This window comes from Nomascus leucogenys, chromosome 12 (assembly GCF_006542625.1).
Source record: "Nomascus leucogenys isolate Asia chromosome 12, Asia_NLE_v1, whole genome shotgun sequence".
Taxonomy (NCBI): domain Eukaryota; kingdom Metazoa; phylum Chordata; class Mammalia; order Primates; family Hylobatidae; genus Nomascus; species Nomascus leucogenys.
Genome location: NC_044392.1, coordinates 4,535,636 through 4,554,453, shown reverse-complemented (window position 1 = coordinate 4,554,453; position 18,818 = coordinate 4,535,636). Strand labels below are relative to the sequence as shown.

At 39.2% G+C, this 18,818-nt stretch overlaps 1 protein-coding gene across 9 annotated transcripts in view; it reads right to left on the bottom strand.

Annotated features, from left to right (window-relative positions):
- Positions 1–961: 961 nt before the first annotated feature.
- The window catches only part of ZMYM4 (zinc finger MYM-type containing 4), a 151,977-nt gene continuing 134,120 nt past the window's right edge, over positions 962–18,818 (bottom strand). For 4 of the 9 annotated variants that reach the window (XM_030823400.1, XM_030823401.1, XM_030823402.1 and 1 more), the window contains 7 exons: positions 17,701–17,872; positions 17,432–17,527; positions 14,730–14,881; positions 8,839–8,950; positions 7,191–7,439; positions 4,333–4,462; positions 1,454–3,443 (listed from right to left, as the gene is read on the bottom strand). In XM_030823400.1, coding sequence (XP_030679260.1) covers positions 3,236–3,443; positions 4,333–4,462; positions 7,191–7,439; positions 8,839–8,950; positions 14,730–14,881; positions 17,432–17,527; positions 17,701–17,872 — 1,119 coding nt within the window. In that variant the 3' untranslated portion in view covers positions 1,454–3,235. Of the gene's footprint in view, positions 3,444–4,332; positions 4,463–7,190; positions 7,440–8,838; positions 8,951–14,729; positions 14,882–17,431; positions 17,528–17,700; positions 17,873–18,818 lie in introns of all 9 variants that reach the window. The other 5 variants (XM_003273400.3, XM_003273401.3, XM_030823404.1 and 2 more) reach the window with 3 other exon arrangements.

The following is an 18,818-nucleotide window of genomic DNA, read 5'->3' as shown; positions in this document are numbered from 1 at the left end:
ACTACAGGCGCCCACCACCATGCCCGGCTAGCTTTTGTATTTTTAGTAGACACAGGGTTTCACCATGTTAGCCAGGATGGTCTCGATCTCCTGACCTCATGATCCGCCCGCCTTGACCTCCCAAAGTGCTAGGATTACAAGCGTGAGCCACTGTGCCTGGCCTGAGGTTAAGTAATTTACCTAAAGTTATACAACCAGTAAGTAGAAACACTAGGCTCCAACGCCTATGATCTTTCCACTACATAACAATGCCTCTCAATCACTATCTTCTTCAATGATGATAGCACAGTATAATAACAGACAAGTGCTAGTCTAGAGGAATTCAGGGTATTATTGCTTCTTTCCTAAAATTTCAACTCAGTACCCTAGGAGACTTCTTTGGAAAATTAAATTCTGAATTCATTGGTAGAAATCCATTTCACATTAGACCTTTTGGGAAAACCTGTTTTATAAATTCAGAATTGCCACAAGGCAGGTAGGTAGAAAGTCGATACGGAATTTGAAAGTACAGCTGCCTAATACCAAGACAACTCTGAAGTCGAAGGAAAATGCTATTTAGTCTTACGTTCCCGTTTTAAACATGTATTTATACTTAAGAATGAACATATCCTTTATTCTAGTCTTACAGTTTCATTAAAGTTGAGCTGATGTAGGCTTTGTAAATCTCAAAAAAGTTTGCCTGAAATGATATGTATAAATGATCTCTGATATTTCTACCTGTTGGGACTTTGAATAAAGTCAGCAAATTAGCTAAAAATGGGAACAAGTTTTTTGATGGAAAAAAGGAAATAAAAGAATTTGCAATGAAAGAATATGTTGACTGGACTACATAAAAAAATTTCTTTCTTGGAAACTGCTCTCTTTCTTTGTAATTTTACTAACTGCTGGGTCATACCAATAAGGTCAATCAGAAAAAGAGATTTCAAATTCTTTTAAGACGTAAAGAAGAAGAACTCACCCATCAAATACAAATATACTATTTTATTCTAAGGGAATATTTCTGTGGTTTCTGCAAGGGGAAAACCTAAAAGTGGTTAAAAACTGAAAAAGAACAAAAAGGATGATTTAGATGTTTCTTTTTGTTTGATGTTTTTTTCTCCCCTGGAAAAAAAATGTAATAATTTTACACAATTTTCATAAAATTAAAAAAGCAATAATCAGACACACACATCAACAGCTACACTTATGAGGAATGACCAACAATTAATCAGTATTTTCTCTTATGAATAAATTTAGGGTTCTGGGCAACTCTGTGGACTAACATGCAAATGAAATCCTGATACAGTCATTTATCTGGGTATTGGGTGTTCTCAGTAAAAGATACAGATTTTTTTTTTCTGGTATTTCATAACAATTTATCTACTATGCTAACAATATTTGTTTTTTCATACAACTACAGAAGGGGAAAATGTTAGTGTTTATACAAACCATAAAATTCGTATAGTGGGGACTATTACACTTGCTATTTCTGGGTAGTTTATTGGCAGACTTATCAGACAATCCAATTATTTGTCCTCCATATCAAACAAGGTATGGAGTAAGAAGTTTTCCAGTCAGAAATGACAAACACAGATGGAATTAATCATACAGAATCGGGGCGGATTTACTTCTTTCATACAGTTCTTGGTAACAAAAATGAGATTTGTTACAGGCAGAGGGACAGAACCATCAAGTACACAATGTCAAAAGGCCTATTTTTTTCATTTTAGTTTTACTTAAATGCCTTTTATTTGTTAAAAAAGAAATACACCTGCCACCCCCACCTAAAAAATGAGATACCCTGAAAAGTCTTTCAAGATTAAAATTTCTAAGAGGCTTTTTGACATCTCTCAGTTTTATCATAGCATCAAATTAACCTTAGCTAAAGAAGTTCTGCAATTGGCAAACGTCATAAAAGCTTTGATTCCAAATTTTGTGGGGAAGAAACTGAGAATGGAGATGAGAGAGATGGACTGATATGCCACACACACCTATGACTTGCAATCCTCATAGAACTACTGAAACAGCTAGAGTTTGGAATAATGCTCTAAGACCTGCTTATGGATATGCAAGACAACATCTTTGTATCCTCACCCCAGAATCCCTATTTTCAAGTTTCAAGGGCAACAAGGTCATCTTCCAAATGCTTTATATAGGAACCTAACTAGGACCTTTTCTATCATAATTCAGATAGCTAAGTAATACTGTATCTTTGTGGAATCACTCACAGGTTTGCCAGAGTAAGAAAAGAGACTATCCTTTTTGAAATGACAAGGGCCTCCAGAAACTGGTGCAAAAGACAAAATAAGAGGAATTGTTTGGGAAGTAGGAAGGTAAAACAATGGGAGAAAAGCTGCCATTGGGGAAAAAAAAATGAAAATAAAAGGAGAACCCCCATTTCTCTGTACCACAGCTCAGGCTGTGAGACAGCAGGAATAAGGGCCCATACCCAGAGAAGGGGCATTTTAGTGGGTTTCTACAAACATTTCAAGACACTTGGGGTCTGATAGGCTCCACAGATTTTGTGTGCATAATTAGTTTGTGGAATATCATCCCCATTACCTTAGTTTACCCACATCCAGACCCACCGCTGAGAAGGCTTGACCCAGAAAATGAAAGGGACACATTACTGTTAATAGCAGTGAAGGTCATTTTCCCTGATGTGAGGGGCCCAGGGCAAAAGCTTCTGTCCTTCACATGATTGGCTTGGCAGTGAAAATCAAAATCAATCAAGACCACTTCACTATCTTTTTTAAAAAGTTGAGTATTTTTATTGGGTCTTCAAATCTGGGTCCCACAGTCCTCATTTGATGTCACTCTTAGCTCTGTACTGATCTCTCCTCTGACTTTTACGGAGGGCTTGCCAAAGTAGCCTATTGCAGCCAAAGTTTCACTCCAAAGCTACCTCTCTAAGGTCTAAGGTTACTATGGTAGAGTTTTATACAACAGTTTTCCTTAAAAATATTCCACGATTTGTTACTCCCAAACAAAATAAGATTATGCACCACTCAGAGAAATTAGTCATTCTGAAGATGTCTAAGAACTATATCACTGCCAAAGAACATTTCTCAGTTCATATTCTTTCCTTCAGTTTTCATTTGCACATCCACACTGTGGGGTTCACAAGTCATCTGTTTTCCATGATCTTATGGTCAAGTCAAGAGGACTTCGACTTATACATCGTTTTCCAACAGCTGGATGCATTCACAGTTTGGTGCATACCAATATGTATGAAAATAAGAACCTCACTTCCGTTTTAATCTGATAATTCAACATCAGAGTCTTCAGATTTGGCTTTGGCAAGTTCTTCATGTACCTCCCTCACCATGAGAATACGTGTTAACATGGTGTCCAGGGTTCCAGGGTCTATCGGGAATGTGGAGTACCACATGGGGCTATTCGGGACACAGGAGCGCTCAGGTTGAAGGTAAAACACATCATTCCTCTGCTTCACACTTTCAGAACTATCCACAGGAAGAAAAAAGAAAAAAGAAAATCAGAAATCAGAGAGTATAGGAAATATGTACTATTCTTAAGTAAACTGAGGTTTTTGCCATTAAAAGTAATTAAAAGTAAGGGCAAAAACTGCAATTGTTTTTGCACCAACCTAATATGGCTCTCAACCTTTCTCCACTGTGACTCACAATGGGGAAAGCAATGTACCCACAGTGATAAATAGTTTGGAGGAATATTTCCTCCCAGGAATCAACTGAAGTCACAATGGATTGGAAGTGAGTATAAAGTTAATATAAGACAAAATGTAAATCACAAACTTTAGTACTTCAGACATTATTAAGAGCAACAAAAAAGTCAACTCACATGTGACACTATGGCTAAGCACCACATATTGGAAGTGCCCAATATCCTGGAATGAACTCCAAGGGCACTCAATACACATTATCAAAGGGCAAATGCAGCTATTACATTTCTTTCAGAAAAAAAAGTGTTACAACTCTAAAATCAAAGTTCCTCTAAGAAAAGGACTACTTAGAAAATTTCAATTCCTTAAGAATTGTTTTTCTATTATAGCTTTAGCAAAACAAAATTTCTTGTCTATACAAATTACAAAATAACTACAGATTAGATATCACATAAAGGTTGTACGACAGTTGTAAAGATCAAACAATAGCAGTGATTCTTGCTTTTGAAGACATTTTCATAAAATAACTATGAAGACAAGGTAATTTGTTTTGTGGTTCAAAATCCACATAGATTTGACAATGGGGAAAAAATTCATGGTAAATCCTTGTCTAAAGCCACGGGCAAGCTACTTTTCTGATGTTCAAGCATCTGAAATCCAAAATATGTTAACTGCCTTCTGAGTGCACTACATTCAGTTCAGAGAAAGATTACCATTTTGACAGGTAAAACTCATAAAGTCGGACTGGGCATCTTAGTGGATTGTCAGTATTCTCTGCCATCTCCACCCCTACTGGAACCTCATCATCTTCATTTCGTTTCCTCTTGCCAACAGTTAGTTTATCTTGAGACAGGAAATAATAAAGGATTACATTAGAAAAGTCTATTCTTTGAGCCTCAAGACGCCAATGAACTTTGCTTCGCAGCCAGCACTTTGTCATTTCCTCCCTTTCACTCACTCACACTCATTCAACAAATACTGAGTGCCTATGAAGGTGCCGGACATTACTTTAAGGGCTGGGTTCTATGGCATTAAACAAAGTCCCTATCCTATGAATTTTATGCTCCCCTGCTCACCAAAGTGGTGGCACCATGACAAAAAGTATGGCACTGGCACTGGAGAATGTCTCTGTTCTGAGCCTGACTTTATTAATAAACTTTATTAGGCACAGGGTTCCTAAGACATAGCAAGATAAAGCAGGAAGAAGGGTTCCACATGTTTTTCTCCTACAGTAGAGATCAGGACAGAAGTTGTCATTTCTCTCTCTTTTTTTTTTTTAGACGGAGCTTTGCTCTTTTTGCCCAGGATGGAGTGCAATGGCGCGATCTCCGCTCACTGCAACCTCCATCTCCCAGGTTCAAGTGATTCTCCTGCCTCAGCCTCCCGAGTAGCTGGGATTACAGGCGCCTGCCACCATGCCCGGCTAATTTTTTTTTGTATTTTTAGTAGAGATGGGGTTTCACCATGTTGGCCAGTCTGGTCTCCAACTCCTGACCTCAGGTGATCAGCCCACCTCGGCCTCCCAAAATGCTAGAATTACAGGCCTGAACCACCGCGCCCGGCCGCCATCTCTCTTTTAAGAGACAGGGTCTCACTCTGTGGCCCAGCCTGGAGCATGATGGTATCGATCACAGCAGCCTTGAATCTCCGCAGCCTTGAACTCCTGGGTTCAGGTGATCCTCCTGCCTCAGCCTTTGGAGTAGCTGGGACTACAGGTGCAAGCCACCGAACTCAGCAGAAGCTGTCATCTCTATGAGAATATTTCTACTGTGGGCACTAGTACTGGGCATCTGCTCAAGTTTATTTGTTCGAATATTGTGAGAAATGGCATCTTTGTTGGGAAGAGAAATTATCAGCAGAGTTACTATTTGGTAAGAAAAGAACAAACCATTTTTCCTCAACAGTATTTTGCAGAGGCCAGGCATTATATAAGGAAGTGAGGGTGAAGGTGTGGAAAGTGGGCTATTTCTTTCCCACTTTTTCCATTCACTCCTCGAGAGAACACTAGATGGACCCAAGGAAAAAAGGTTGTTTTTTTTTTTGGTTTTTTTTTTGAGAGACAGCGTCTCACTCTGTTGCCCAGGCAAGAGTGCAGTGGCTCCATCACAGCTCACTACAGCCTCAAACTCCTGGGGTCAAGCAATCCTCCCGCATTAGCCTCCCAAAATACTGGGATTACAAGCATGAGCCATTGCACTCAGCCTATATCTGCTCTTAGCAACTGGTATAGGACTTTCCCAAGCTTCCTGAATTATTACTTTAACAAAAGTCACCCATTTTCCATTTAGCAGCTATCTAAATAGAAAGACTTTGCTGGTTACTCACTTAGAAAACAAGCTGAATTCATTACTAATCATTTCAAGCACCTAATCAGCAAACAGGGAAACATTATCCACCTGCCTTTCCCTCCCCCAGTTAATACCAACTGAGGCCGGGCATGGTGGCTCCCGCCTGTAATCCCAGCACTTTGAGAGGCCGAGGCGGGTGGATCACCTGAGGTCAGGAGTTCGAGACCAGCTTGCCCAACATGGTGAAACCCCGTCTCTACTAAAAATACAAAAATTAGCCAGGCGTGGTAGCACACACCTGTAGTCCCAGCTACTCAGGAGGCTGGGGCAGGAGAATTGCTTGAACCTGGGAGGCGAAGTCTGCAGTGAGCTGAGATCACACCACTGCACTCCAGCCTGGGTGACAGAGTGAGACTTCATCTCAAAAAAATAAAAATAAATAAATAAATAAAAATCAGTTGAGAGCACAAAGTGGGTTACATATATATAAAACTAAGCAAACAGGATACAGACATTAGGTGAAAAAGATAGTAAATGAACAATTCAGAAGAAAGTTTATACAAAGTTGAACATCACAAATACAGATTTTAGTTTCAGTGATTTAAATTCTCACATTCAAAAAATGTATTTCACTCTTAGAAACTGATTTGGGGAAGTTCAGGACTTATGATTCTGTTCAAAAATAATTAATTTCTAATCCTATAATACCAAGATTAAGTTTTTGAACATTAAAAACAAACTGCTATTTAATAGGCTGTTTTTGAAATGCAAGACAATAAACCTAATAAAATTGTCACTGCTATTATTCTATTGTGTACAAAAGCAGTATTTTGTAGGTCAGCTTTTAAGTTCCTTCAGAATTTCACAATGGTAACTAAAAAGAGGGGTTCTGGTCAAAAAAAAGATTTAGAAACAATGGACTAAAAGTTCTGCAGGTTTCTTTTAACTAGTGATTGACTCATCCGGTGCTAGTAAATCAGTGATTCTCAACCCTGCTTGTATTTTTTAATTCCCTGAGAAGTTTTAAAATGCAGGCTATTTGAGCTCTACCCAATTAAATCAAAATTTCTCATTTAAAAGCCAATGAAAGTATATTGAAGCACTTGATTCCTCCCACTTTGAGGCCAGCCTTTGACCACTCTCTGACAATAGAGAAAAATATTCGAATGTTAAAGGTACACTCTTCCACGTCTAGCATTTATAATTACCTTTCTGCAGTAACTCTCTATTTTAGTACTACTACTAAGACTTCAAAGAGAAATCTGACAAACAGTATCCCATACCTGGTTCTGACTCCTGCTTCTGTAAAGGTGGGAAGAACCTCAGATACGTCATCTTGGTACTGTACTTCAGAGTCCTGGTCCGTCTCATCACATGGGCAAAGGAAAGCTTCAAGTGCTCAGTAACATTCTTTAGTTGGAAGTATTTGGTATTGAAGAAAAGGAGGGTGTTTAAAAGGACGATTGGTGAGTAAGCGCCCAGCTGTTTGCACTCCCACAAATGCTCTTCCTCAATGCGAGAGAACATGTAACCTAGACAGAAGAAGGGGTACAAGAAACAGTACTGAGCTCCTGCTAAAGAAGACTAAGTAATCTCTCAAATTCTAGGACAGGGAGATATAAAGAGGAAAAACTGACTATTCCTCTTTCCCCTCTTCCTTATGCAGAAAACCAGAAAAGGCACCACAAAGAAAAAGGCAGATGATTCCACTCAAGTAGACACCGTGAGAGTCTCCTGAAACTGTTTTCATCTATTGATATTTTAGATTAGGGGTTAAGCTATCTTTATAAAGGGCCAGAAAGTAAATATTTTGGGATGTGTAGGCCATATAGGCTCTGAACAACGCTGTTGCTGTGGAAACTAAGGAGCTGTAGAGAACACATAAACAGGCAGAGCTATATGCCAGCAAAATTTATTTATAGTCATATAATTTTCTTTTTTTTTTTTTTTTTTTTGAGACAGGGTCTTACTCTGTCGCCCAGGCTGGAGTGCAGTGGCACGATCAGGGCTCACTGCAGCCTCAAACTCCTGGGCTCAGGTGCTTCTCCCACCTCATCCTCCTGAGTAGCTGGGACTACAGGCACCACCACCATGCCCAGCTAATTTTTTGTATCTTTTGTATTTTTTGTAGAGACAGAGTTTCACCATGTTGCCCAGGCTGATCTTGAACCCCTGGGCTCAAGTGATCCTCCTTCCTCAGCCTTCCAAAGTCACACCTGGGACTGCAGGTGTGAGCCACCACACCCAGCCATGAATTTAATATAATTTTCACGTGATAAAATAGGAATTCTTAAAAAAAATTTCCCCAACTATTTAAAAATGTAAAAACAATTTTTAGCTCATAGACTGCAAAACAGGGAGCAGGCCAGATTTGGCCCATGGACCACAGTTTGCAAACTCCTGTTGGAGATCATTAAGCTTACTGTTAAAGGTGCTCTGCAGCCCAACAGAAAGGTGCATATATTACTAAGCATAACATTGAACCTCTTCATTCACCTCAGCCTGAGACCTGGAGTGAATTATGGACTTGTCTGATGACATCTGGTCAAAGATAATTCAAGGATGAGGACTTAACTCTCTTAACAACAGTTCAGTATACATACAAACTACCAAAAAAGGTCCACTGTTAGCAGATATGGTATGTGAAAGCTACATCAATGCTACCAGATCAAAAATGGTTTCTAAAAAGGTAAATGTAACTTCAAATTAGTTTATATTTTCTGCAGTCAGTATCTATACATGTGCTATATGACTTGTACAGTTTTCCTAAAACAATCAACAATAAACCAAAGACCTTCTCCTCAGAAGTCCAAATATGGTATAAATCTGGACAGAAATAAAAATGAACAATTTTTTTTAAAGATAACCAAAAAACTTAAGCAATTTAAGAAAGCACATCATGAAAACAATAAAAAAAAAAAAACACCCTACCATTAGGAAGTATTGTAGGTTCCCATATTTTCAAGAGTTTGGTAAGTTCAATCATAAATCTGGAATAGGGCTCAGTAAAAATGTTATCTATTCTACCATTTTCAAACAGGTACTACAAGAAAAAAAAGAAAATATACATGTTGATAAAAAGAAAACATGAGTTCTTAAAAAATTATTCTAAGAGATACAGTTTACCCTTAATTTTTGCCCTTGCAATATTATAAACCAAGTTCAACTTCTCAGTATTTTAGAGATAGTTGTTAAAACACTAGAATTCAAGCTAAAGCTCCTTTTCATGTTAACACATTATCTTCAGCCCTGACCTTGCAAAGTAAAGTTTTTTTATTTCATTTTAAAACACGGATGGTACAGAAGAAGTATTATAAAGAACCCTTTACTTAGTTCCTAAAACTGACATACTAAAACTTGGTTCCAATGCACATGTTCCAAATCATGTTTTTCCTGATTCATGATGTGTATCTGCAGATGTGCTCTTCTGTTTTTTACCCTAGATACAAGATCATTTCCTGCAATAACACAGTTAGCTAATGTCAGTTGACCTGAGGAAACCCAAATTTAAAAACTATTTATTTGGAGCCTTCTAACTACAGCTCTTAACTCTGCCCCACAACCTAGCCCTCAAAAAAGTTCAAGTCTAATTATAGGACATTGAACTATGTTAATTATAACCATTAACAACCATATCATAGGCTAGAACAAAAAGAATACCTACAGTTTAAAAATGTATTGAGCCAGGAATGGTAATCCCAGTGCTTTGGGAGGCCAAGGTGAGAGGATCACTTGAGGTCAATAGTGCAAGACTAGCCTGGGCAACACAGTGAGACCCATTTCTACAAAAAATTTAAAAACAAATAGCCAGGGGTGGTGGTGCATGCCTGTAGTCCTAACTGCTTGGGAGTCTGAGGCAGGAGGGTTGTTTGAACCTGGGAGTTTGAGACTGCAGCGAGCTATGATCATATCACTGCACTTCAGCCTGGGTAACAGAGCAAGACCCTGTCTCTTTTAAAATGTACTGACGGTGCAGGTCAGATAAAATCAATTGAGAACAGGGACACACCATGAGTGGTAACAGAATCCAAGGCAGCATGTAATTACATGATAAAAGTATTTTGGTGTTTTTAAGGTTTAGTATTTTTAATTTATATTTCCATGGCTATCTTGGTTTCTTGAATTTCTATGTATGACTTGGAGAAAATTATTTCCATTTAAATTTATTCTGGCTAACAAAAATTACCACTTCAATAGGCATTTTTATGAGGCCTCCTCAAAGGCAATTTATGATCTTATTGGCAGATTACAGTTTGTTGTTCAATAGCATTCTTTTTCTTCTTTTAATATAGTCACTTTCAAGCTTAAAAATGTATCTTCATTATTGAAAAAGTTCAAAATAAAGAAAAAGTAGACTATTCAAACTCATCAAAGTCAACTACTATTCATATGCAAAAATATTTCCAATCTTTAAGAAATTCCTTTATGCAGAAGTGAGTTTTGTACAGTTACAGAAATATATCAGTACATATAACACAACATACATGCTGTTTAAAAAAAGTCTCTTCCCCCTTAACCAGGAACAAGAGAAGAATGCCTATCCTTGCCATTCTTCATCAACACTGTACCGCGAATCCTAGCAGAGCAGCCAGGCAAGAAAAATAAATATAACGCATTCAAATAGGAAAGGAAGAAGTAAAATTATCTCTAGTTGCAGGTGACAGAATCCTATATATAGAAAATCCTAGAGAATACACAGAAAAATGAATTATTAGAGCTAATAAGTGAATCCAGCCAAGCTGCAGCATATAAACATACACAAAAATCAGTTCTATGTCAAGCTAGCAATGAACAATCCAAACAGGAAATTAAGAAAGTCATGCCGGGCGTGGTGGCTCATGCCTGTAATCCCAGCACTTTGGGAGGCCGAGGCGGGCGGATCACGAGGTCAGGAGATCGAGACCACGGTGAAACCCTGTCTCTACTAAAAATACAAAAAAAAAAAAAAAAATTAGCTGGGCGCGGTGGCAGGCGCCTGTAGTCCCAGCTACTCCAGAGGCTGAGGCAGGAGAATGGCGTGAACCCGGGAGGCAGAGCTTGCAGTGAGCCGAGATTGAGCCACTGCACTCCAGCCTGGGCGACAGAGCGAGACTCCGTCTCAAAAAAAAAAAAAAAAAAAAAAAAAAAAAAAAGAAAGTCCCATGTTTACCAAAGCATCAAAAAGAATAAAACACTTGAGAAGAAATGTAACAACCAAAATGATGTAAGACTTACACACTTAAAACCACAAAAAACTGCTGAAAGCAAAAATTAAAGAACAACTAAATAAATGGAAAGACATCCTGTAGTCACAGATCAGAAGATTTAATAATGTTAAAATGGCAATATTATCCAAATCAATTTATAGATTCACTGCAATCATATCAAAATCCAACGGCCTTTTTTTGCAGAAATGGAAAAACCCATTCTAAAATTGACATAGAATTTCAAATGACCTTGAAGAGCCAAAATAATTTTGAGGAACCACACTTCCTGATTTCAAAACTTACTACAAAGCTATACTGTAAGTTTCAAAACTGTGTACTGCCCTAAAAATAGCCATCTATAGAAAAATGGATTAGGGCCGGGTGCAGTGGCTCACGCCTGTAACCCCAGCACTTTGGGAGGCCGAGGCAGGTGGATCACGAGGTCAGGAGATCGAGACCATCCTGGCTAACACAGTGAAACCCCATCTCTACTAAAAATACAAAAAAAATTAGCCGGGCATAGTGGCGGGTGCCTGTAGTCCCAGCTACTCGGGAGGCTGAGGCAGGAGAATGGTGTGAATCCGGGAGGCGGAGCTTGCAGTGAGCTGAGATCGAGACTCCATCTCAAAAAAAAAAAAAAAAAAAAAAAGAAAAATGGATTAGAACTGAGAGCCCAAATTAAACCCATTTATATTTGGTCAAAAGATTTTCTACAAGGGTATCAAGCCCATACAATGGGTAAAGAACAGTCTCTTCAACAAATGGCGCTGAGAGAACTGGAGAACCACATACAAAAGAGTGAAGGTAGACCTAGCTCATACCAGATACAAAAATTAACTCAAAATAAATCGACGACCTAAATATAAGAGCTAAAATCGCAAAACTCTCTGAAGAAAAGAGGATTAAATCTTCATGCCCTTGAATGTGGCAATGGATTCCTAGATATAACACCAGGAGCACAGGCAATAAAAATAAAAGAGAAAGGAAAAGAAAAGGAAGAACAAAAAAGAAACTGAACTTCATTACAATAAAAAAAATTTGGCCGGGCACGGTGTCTCATGCCAGTAATCCCAGCACTTTGGGAGGCCGAGGTGGGCAGATCACGAGGTCAGGAGATCGAAACCATCCTGGCTAACACGGTGAAACCCCGTCTCTACTGAAAAAAAAAAAAAGAGCCAGGTGTGGTGGCGGGCGCCTGTAGTCCCAGCTACTTGGGAGGCTGAGGAAGAAGAACGGTGTGAACCCGGGAAACGGAGCTTGCAGTGAGCTGAGATCACGTCACTGCACTCCAGCCTGGGCGACAGAGCGAGACTCTGTCTCAAAATAAATAAATATTTGTCATTCAAAGTACACTACACCAAGAGAGTGAAAAGAAAATCCAGAGACTGGGAGAAGATATTTGCAAATCACATATCTGATAAAAGTTTAATATCTAGAATATATATAGTTTCTACAACACAATGACAAAAAGACAATTCAATTAAAAATTAGGCAAAGGACTTGATATAGTTTAGATACTTGTGCCTTCCAAACCTCATGTGGAGATTTGATCCTTAATGTTGGCAGTGGGGCCCTGATCTCTCATGACTGGCTTAATGCCATCCTCCTAGTAATGAAGTTCTCCCTCTATTAGTTACTGAGAGATCTGACTGTTAAAAAGAGCCTGGCACCTCGTCCTCACTCTCTTGCCATGAGACGCCTGCCCCCGCTTCACCTTCTGCCATGATCATATGATGCCATGATTGGAAGCTTCCTGAAGTGCGCACCAGAAGCAGATGCTGGCGCCATGTTTCTTGTACAGCCTGCAGAACCATAAGCCATGATTCTGCATGAGAATTTTTTTTTTTTTTTTATGACAGAGTCTTGTTCTGTCACCCAGGCTGAAGTGCAGGGGCGCGATCTTGGCTCACTGCAACCTCTGCCTCCTGGGTTCAAGCGATTCTCCTGTCTTAGCCTTCCGAGTAGCTGGGACTACAGGCGCGTGCCACCACGCCCAGCTAATTTTTGTATTCTTAGTAGAGACAGGGTTTCACCATGTTGGCCAGGCTGGTCTCGAACTCCTGACTTCGTGATCTGCCTGCCTCGGCCTCCCAAAGTGCCGGGATTACAGGCATGAGCCACAGCGCCCAGCCAAGAATTTCTTTATAAATTACCCAACCTCAAGTACTCCCCTATGGCAATACAGACTAAGACAGGACTTAAATAGACATTTCTCCAAAGAAGGTATACACGTGGTCAAAAAGTACACGAAAAGATTCCCAATGTCATTAGGAAAATGCAAATTAAAAACACAATGAGATATCATTTCATACCCACCAGGATGGTTGTTTAAAAAAAAAAAAAAGACAGAAATTAACAAATGTTAGCAAGAATGTGGAGATACTGGAATCTTCATACACTACTGTTGGAAATGTAAAATGGTGCTGCCACTTTGGAAAACAGTTCAGTAGTTCCTCAACAACTCAGTCATAGTTACAAGACTGAGCAATTCCACTCCTAAGCATAGATGGCAAAAGAATTGAAAATAGGTGTTCAAACAAAAACCTGTACATGAATGTTCACAGCAGCGTATTCACAATCACCAAAAGGTGGAACCTCAAATGTCCATCGGTGGATGAATGGATAAACAACATGTGGCATATCTATATGATAGAATATTATTCAGCCATAAAAACGAATGCTATATTGATTCATGCTAAAACGTGGATAAACCTTGAAAACATAATGCTAAGGGTAAGAAACCAGACACAAAAGGCCACATAGTGTGTGAATCCACTGATAGGAAATATCCAGAATAGGCAAGTCCAGAGACACAGAAAGCAGATTTATAGTTGCCAGGGATGGGTGGAGGGAGTAATGGGGAGTGACTACTAAATGGGTTTGAGGTTTCCCTTTGGAGTCATGAAGTTACAGAATAGACAGTGGTGATGACTGCACATTAAGAATGTACTTATTAGTCCTACTGAATTGCAAACTTTAAAATGGTAAATTCTATGTTATGCATATTTTCCCATAACAATCACACTATATATATAATTCTGCAAGTTACTTTCTTTTTGTTTTCCCTCAGGCAGGTTCTCACTCTGCCACCTAGGCTGGAGCTCCAATGGCTCACTGCAGCCTTAAACTCTTGCGCTCAGGTGATCCTCCTGCCTCCGCCTCCTGAGTAGCTGGGAGTGGAGGCGTACACCACCATACCTGGCTAACTTTTTATTTTTTGTAGAGACAGTGTCTCCCTATGTTGCCCAGGCTGGTCTTGAATCACTGGCCTCAAGTGACACTCCCATCTCAGCCTCCCAAAGTGCTAGGAATACAGGCGTGAGCCACCATACCTGGCCCTGCAAGTTACTTTTTAAAATATATGCCTCTAAGAATTTCCTAGGTCAATAAATACAGAAGCAAGCCATTCCTTTTTAACTATTTTACAGTATTCCACAGTATGGACATATTATAGTTGACTGATCCACAAAGCTTGATTAACACTTGAGCGGTTTCCAATTTGTTGTTGTTAAAACAATGTTCCAGTGAAAATACCAGTATGTATCTGGGTGTGTACAGGTGCATGTAATTTCTGTGGGGACATATTCTGGTCAATGGATTTGCTAGGTTGAAGAATCCATATGTTTAACTTGATACCTGTTGAATTCCAAGGCACAAGTATAAGATACTGTCTGGATCATATTTTTCACCATTTGGTCTCCGCACCTCTTGGATAAACTGGCATAAGCCCAAACTCAACTCAGCAAAAGTGCAGGACAGAATGTCTTCCTTCAGCTTGATAGAGCGGACTGTGGAAAGGTAGAAAACATCTGAAACATTAACTTTTAACAAACATAGTAGCATTACTTGATTAACTGAATAAACATTGAACACTACTGTGCCCCAGGCACTGCAGTGCAGACTAGTGGGTATATAGATTAAAGACAGATTCTGATCTCAAGTCTACTTCAGTTAGGGAAATAAAGACCAGTGCATATGGTGCAATATGTGCTATGATAGAGGCTTTCTTTAAATGGCATTCTATGAAAGCAAATGAAGGCTATCCAACAGGGAAGAGTCAGGTTAGATTCTGGGAAACATGATACTGGAGCTAGACCTTAAAAGGTGAGGAAGAGTTAAACAGGTAGATAGGTAAAGAATTCCAATCTGAGGATACACAAAAAGGCTTCCCAAAGTAGGAGTCCACAAAACTCTAGTCTTATGTGAGAGCTGGAGAACACTGGGTTTCTAATATTTGATATTCAGAAAACACAAGATACTGTATTTATCTCTGAAGAAGTCACAGTGCTTAATGATACATTAAAGGCTCTGAGCATATCTGCAAAAAAGAAAGCTATTCAACTTTCTTTTTCTTTTCTTTTTTTTTTTTTTTGAGATGGAATTTCGCTTTTATTGCCCAGGCTGGAGTGCAATGGCACAATCTCGGCTCACTGTAACCTCCACCTGCTGGGTTCAAGCGATTCTCCTATCTCAGCCTCCTGAGTAGCTGGGAGTCAGCCATGCACCACCATGCCCAGCTAATTTTGTATCTTTAGGAGAGATGGGGTTTCTCCATGTTGGTCAGGCTGGTCTCGAACTCCCAACCTCTGGTGATCTACCTGCCTCGGCCTCCCAAAGTGCTGGGATTACAAGTGTAAGCCACTATGTCTGACCAGCTGTTTAACTTTCTTCAGCTGATATTTATTTGAATACAGAACACCTCAAATAATGAATAACACCCTCTTGCCTTTGGAAATGCTAGAATACAGTATTCCCTTCGCTAGGTCACAGGTTGAAAAGGTTCAGGGGACTTGGGTGTGTAGGACAAAGCAAGAAGGGCAGGTGGGGGCAGATCATGATCAGCCTCATTTCTCGCATTAAGATTTTGCAGACAATGAGCTGAATTAATTTTGAGCAGGGGAGTTATCCAATTTGATTTGTAGAGGTCCTACTACAACATGTTGATCCACATTGTGGGGCCAAGATTAAAACACCCTTTCTAGTCATTGCTCTTCTGCATTCAGATAAGATTACATACACATGGGCTCCTGTGAGTTGGTTTTAGTTAAAGCAAGCGGTATCTCATGAGAGCACAGACCATGTTTGACTTTTTCACCCTAGTACCTAGCTTCATACCTGGTATGTAAGAGATATTCAGTAAGTATTTTCTCAGTGAAAGAGTGGTAGAAATGGGTTGCCATCCCCTGTAACAGCTGCATTTAGGCTTAGTAGTCTAAAGCAGTATTACCTCTCCATTTGCACTATCACCCTTCCCCGGCTTTTTTGGTTTTATTTTTATTTTTTTTAAGAGACAGGGTCTTGCTCTGATGCTCAGGCTGGAGTGCAGTGGTGCAATCATAGCTCACTGCAGCCTCAGGACTCTTGGGCTTAGGAGATCCTCCTGTTTCAGCCTCCTACAGTGCTGGGATTACAAGTACGAGCCACTGCACCCCGCAGGTTGCTCTTTTAACTTAAAACATGCTACTAGGCGGTTAATGGCCTAGTAAATCTCCACAACAGGAGTGTATTTACATAGCCTTGGAGCAGACAGATTATACTTGATCTATAGGAACTCAATGAGTTAGTCACTGCCCACAGCAGCAACTAAGTGCTCCAACAAGGACAGTTACATGTGCCCCAAAACCAACAGGGTAGACTGGAGTGAAGCCAAGGGTGCATACAATCACCTAGGTTTGAGACAGAAAGAAGATATAGTTGGAAAGTGGAATAAAATCAAGTTACATGGATATACTCATCCATTCTGCCCCATCTCATTCCATAAAGATTGTACAAGTATCTTACATAAAACACAAATTAAAAGCAAAAGATAAAGTGAAACAAAAATTTAGAATAGGGTGTCAAAAGTAGTGAAAAATGAAAACTAATGTGGGCCTTAAAATTATACACTGTTGCTTTATTTGAAATGTTCATGTAATACCAAATTTCCTGGCAGCTGAAGTGAAACCCACAAACATTGTCAGTTACATAGATCTCACTGTAAGGAAAAATTCCTACATTAGAAGCAAGGCTTTTCCAGGTATTTTTCTTAAAAAAAAAAACAAAAAAAAACTGGGCTCCACGTGGATTACTACACAGACGCAGGGCTCAAGATGACATATTTTGAGGCACTTGCACAGTGTCAAAAATAAAACAAAATTCTGTATATTTGCATAATAAACTCAAGATCAGAAGACGTAACCTTACCCTTGTAACAACCTCCTTAAAACAGGATAAGATTAATTTCTCTTTCTAACCTTAAGACTCTAAATTTTAAATAATTTTAAATATTCAATTTACAAATTTAAATCGGCAATAATAATATAAATAATTCATACCAAATGGAGAGAAACAAATTTTACCTCTACAGCCTGGCTCTGAGGATTCTTGAGAGAGTGCATGGTCTTGAGTACTTCCTAAGGGGTCAGAATGTGGGCTAGATGAAGCCTGTTCAACCCCTGACAAGGAGAGAAACATAAAAGTTTAAATAAAATAAAAACGCGGAAAAAATTAAGTAAAGCCCAAACCAAAGTTTTATGGGGTTTTTGACCTAAAATGTATCCCTTTTCAGTAGATTATCTGTATATTTCCCCCTACCTAAATCAAGATACAATTCATGCTGTGCACTTACCTCCACATTTTAGATCCCCCTGCTCTTCCTTGGCATTTTTCCACTGAACCCAGTTCTTCCAAGCATTTACCCCATACATGTATTTCAGTGTCATCCCAGACACTGAGCAGCCTTGAAAGGCTCCTTGAATAAGACTCCTGGGCTCCACAGCCACTATAGACTTCTTCCGTCCCTGTAAGAATTCCAAAAATTTACAGAATATAAAATTTCGTTTTGGATTTTTAAGAGTCAGGGTTCTCAAAGCTGGAAAGGGTATACATTTGTAGAATAAAGAATTTAGTTTTATATCCTAAAGATTCAGAGTTCTTAGAGCAAGAAAGGGCTTTAGAGATTATTTAATCCAGTCCATATGAGGAAAGGAAGAAAGAAAAAATTTAAATGCAGAAGAGCACACTGTAATAATCACTAACATTTGGGTATGAATAACTATTATTACCACTCAGGTCTATTTAATGAAACATGTAAACAGATCATATTCTGTGCTATAAAACAAGCCTCAACAAATTATCTAACTACAATGAAATTAAAATAGAAATCAATGATGCATAGATGTCCAAAAAAATCCTCCAAAATCATAAATTAAACAGCTCTATGGGTCAAAGAAGAAAGGACACATGCAATCACAAAACATTTTGAACTTAAATGAAAATGAAAATAAAATTTACCAAAATTTTTGTGATGGAACTAAAGCAGTACTTAAAGGGACATCTGTAGTATTAAAATGTTTCAGTAAGAGTCTATAATCCATAACCTAAGCTTCTATAATAAGAAACTAGAAAACGAAGGCCAAGTGCAATGGCCCATACCTGTAATGCCAGCACTCTGGGAGGCCTAAGTGGGCAGACTGAGCCCAGGAGTTCAAGATCAGCCTGGGCAACATGGCAAGACCCCGTCTCTACAAAAAATTAAAAAATTAGCCAAGCATGGTGGCACACATCTGTAGTCCCAGCTACTTGGGAGACTGAGGTGGAAGGATCACCTGAGCCCGGGAGGTTGAGGCTGCAGTGAGCCATGATTACGCCACTGCACTCCAGCCTGGGTGACTGAGTGGAGACCCTGTCTAAAAACAAACAAGCAAAAAACCAGAAAAGGAAATCCAAATTAAAACCCAGGCTGGG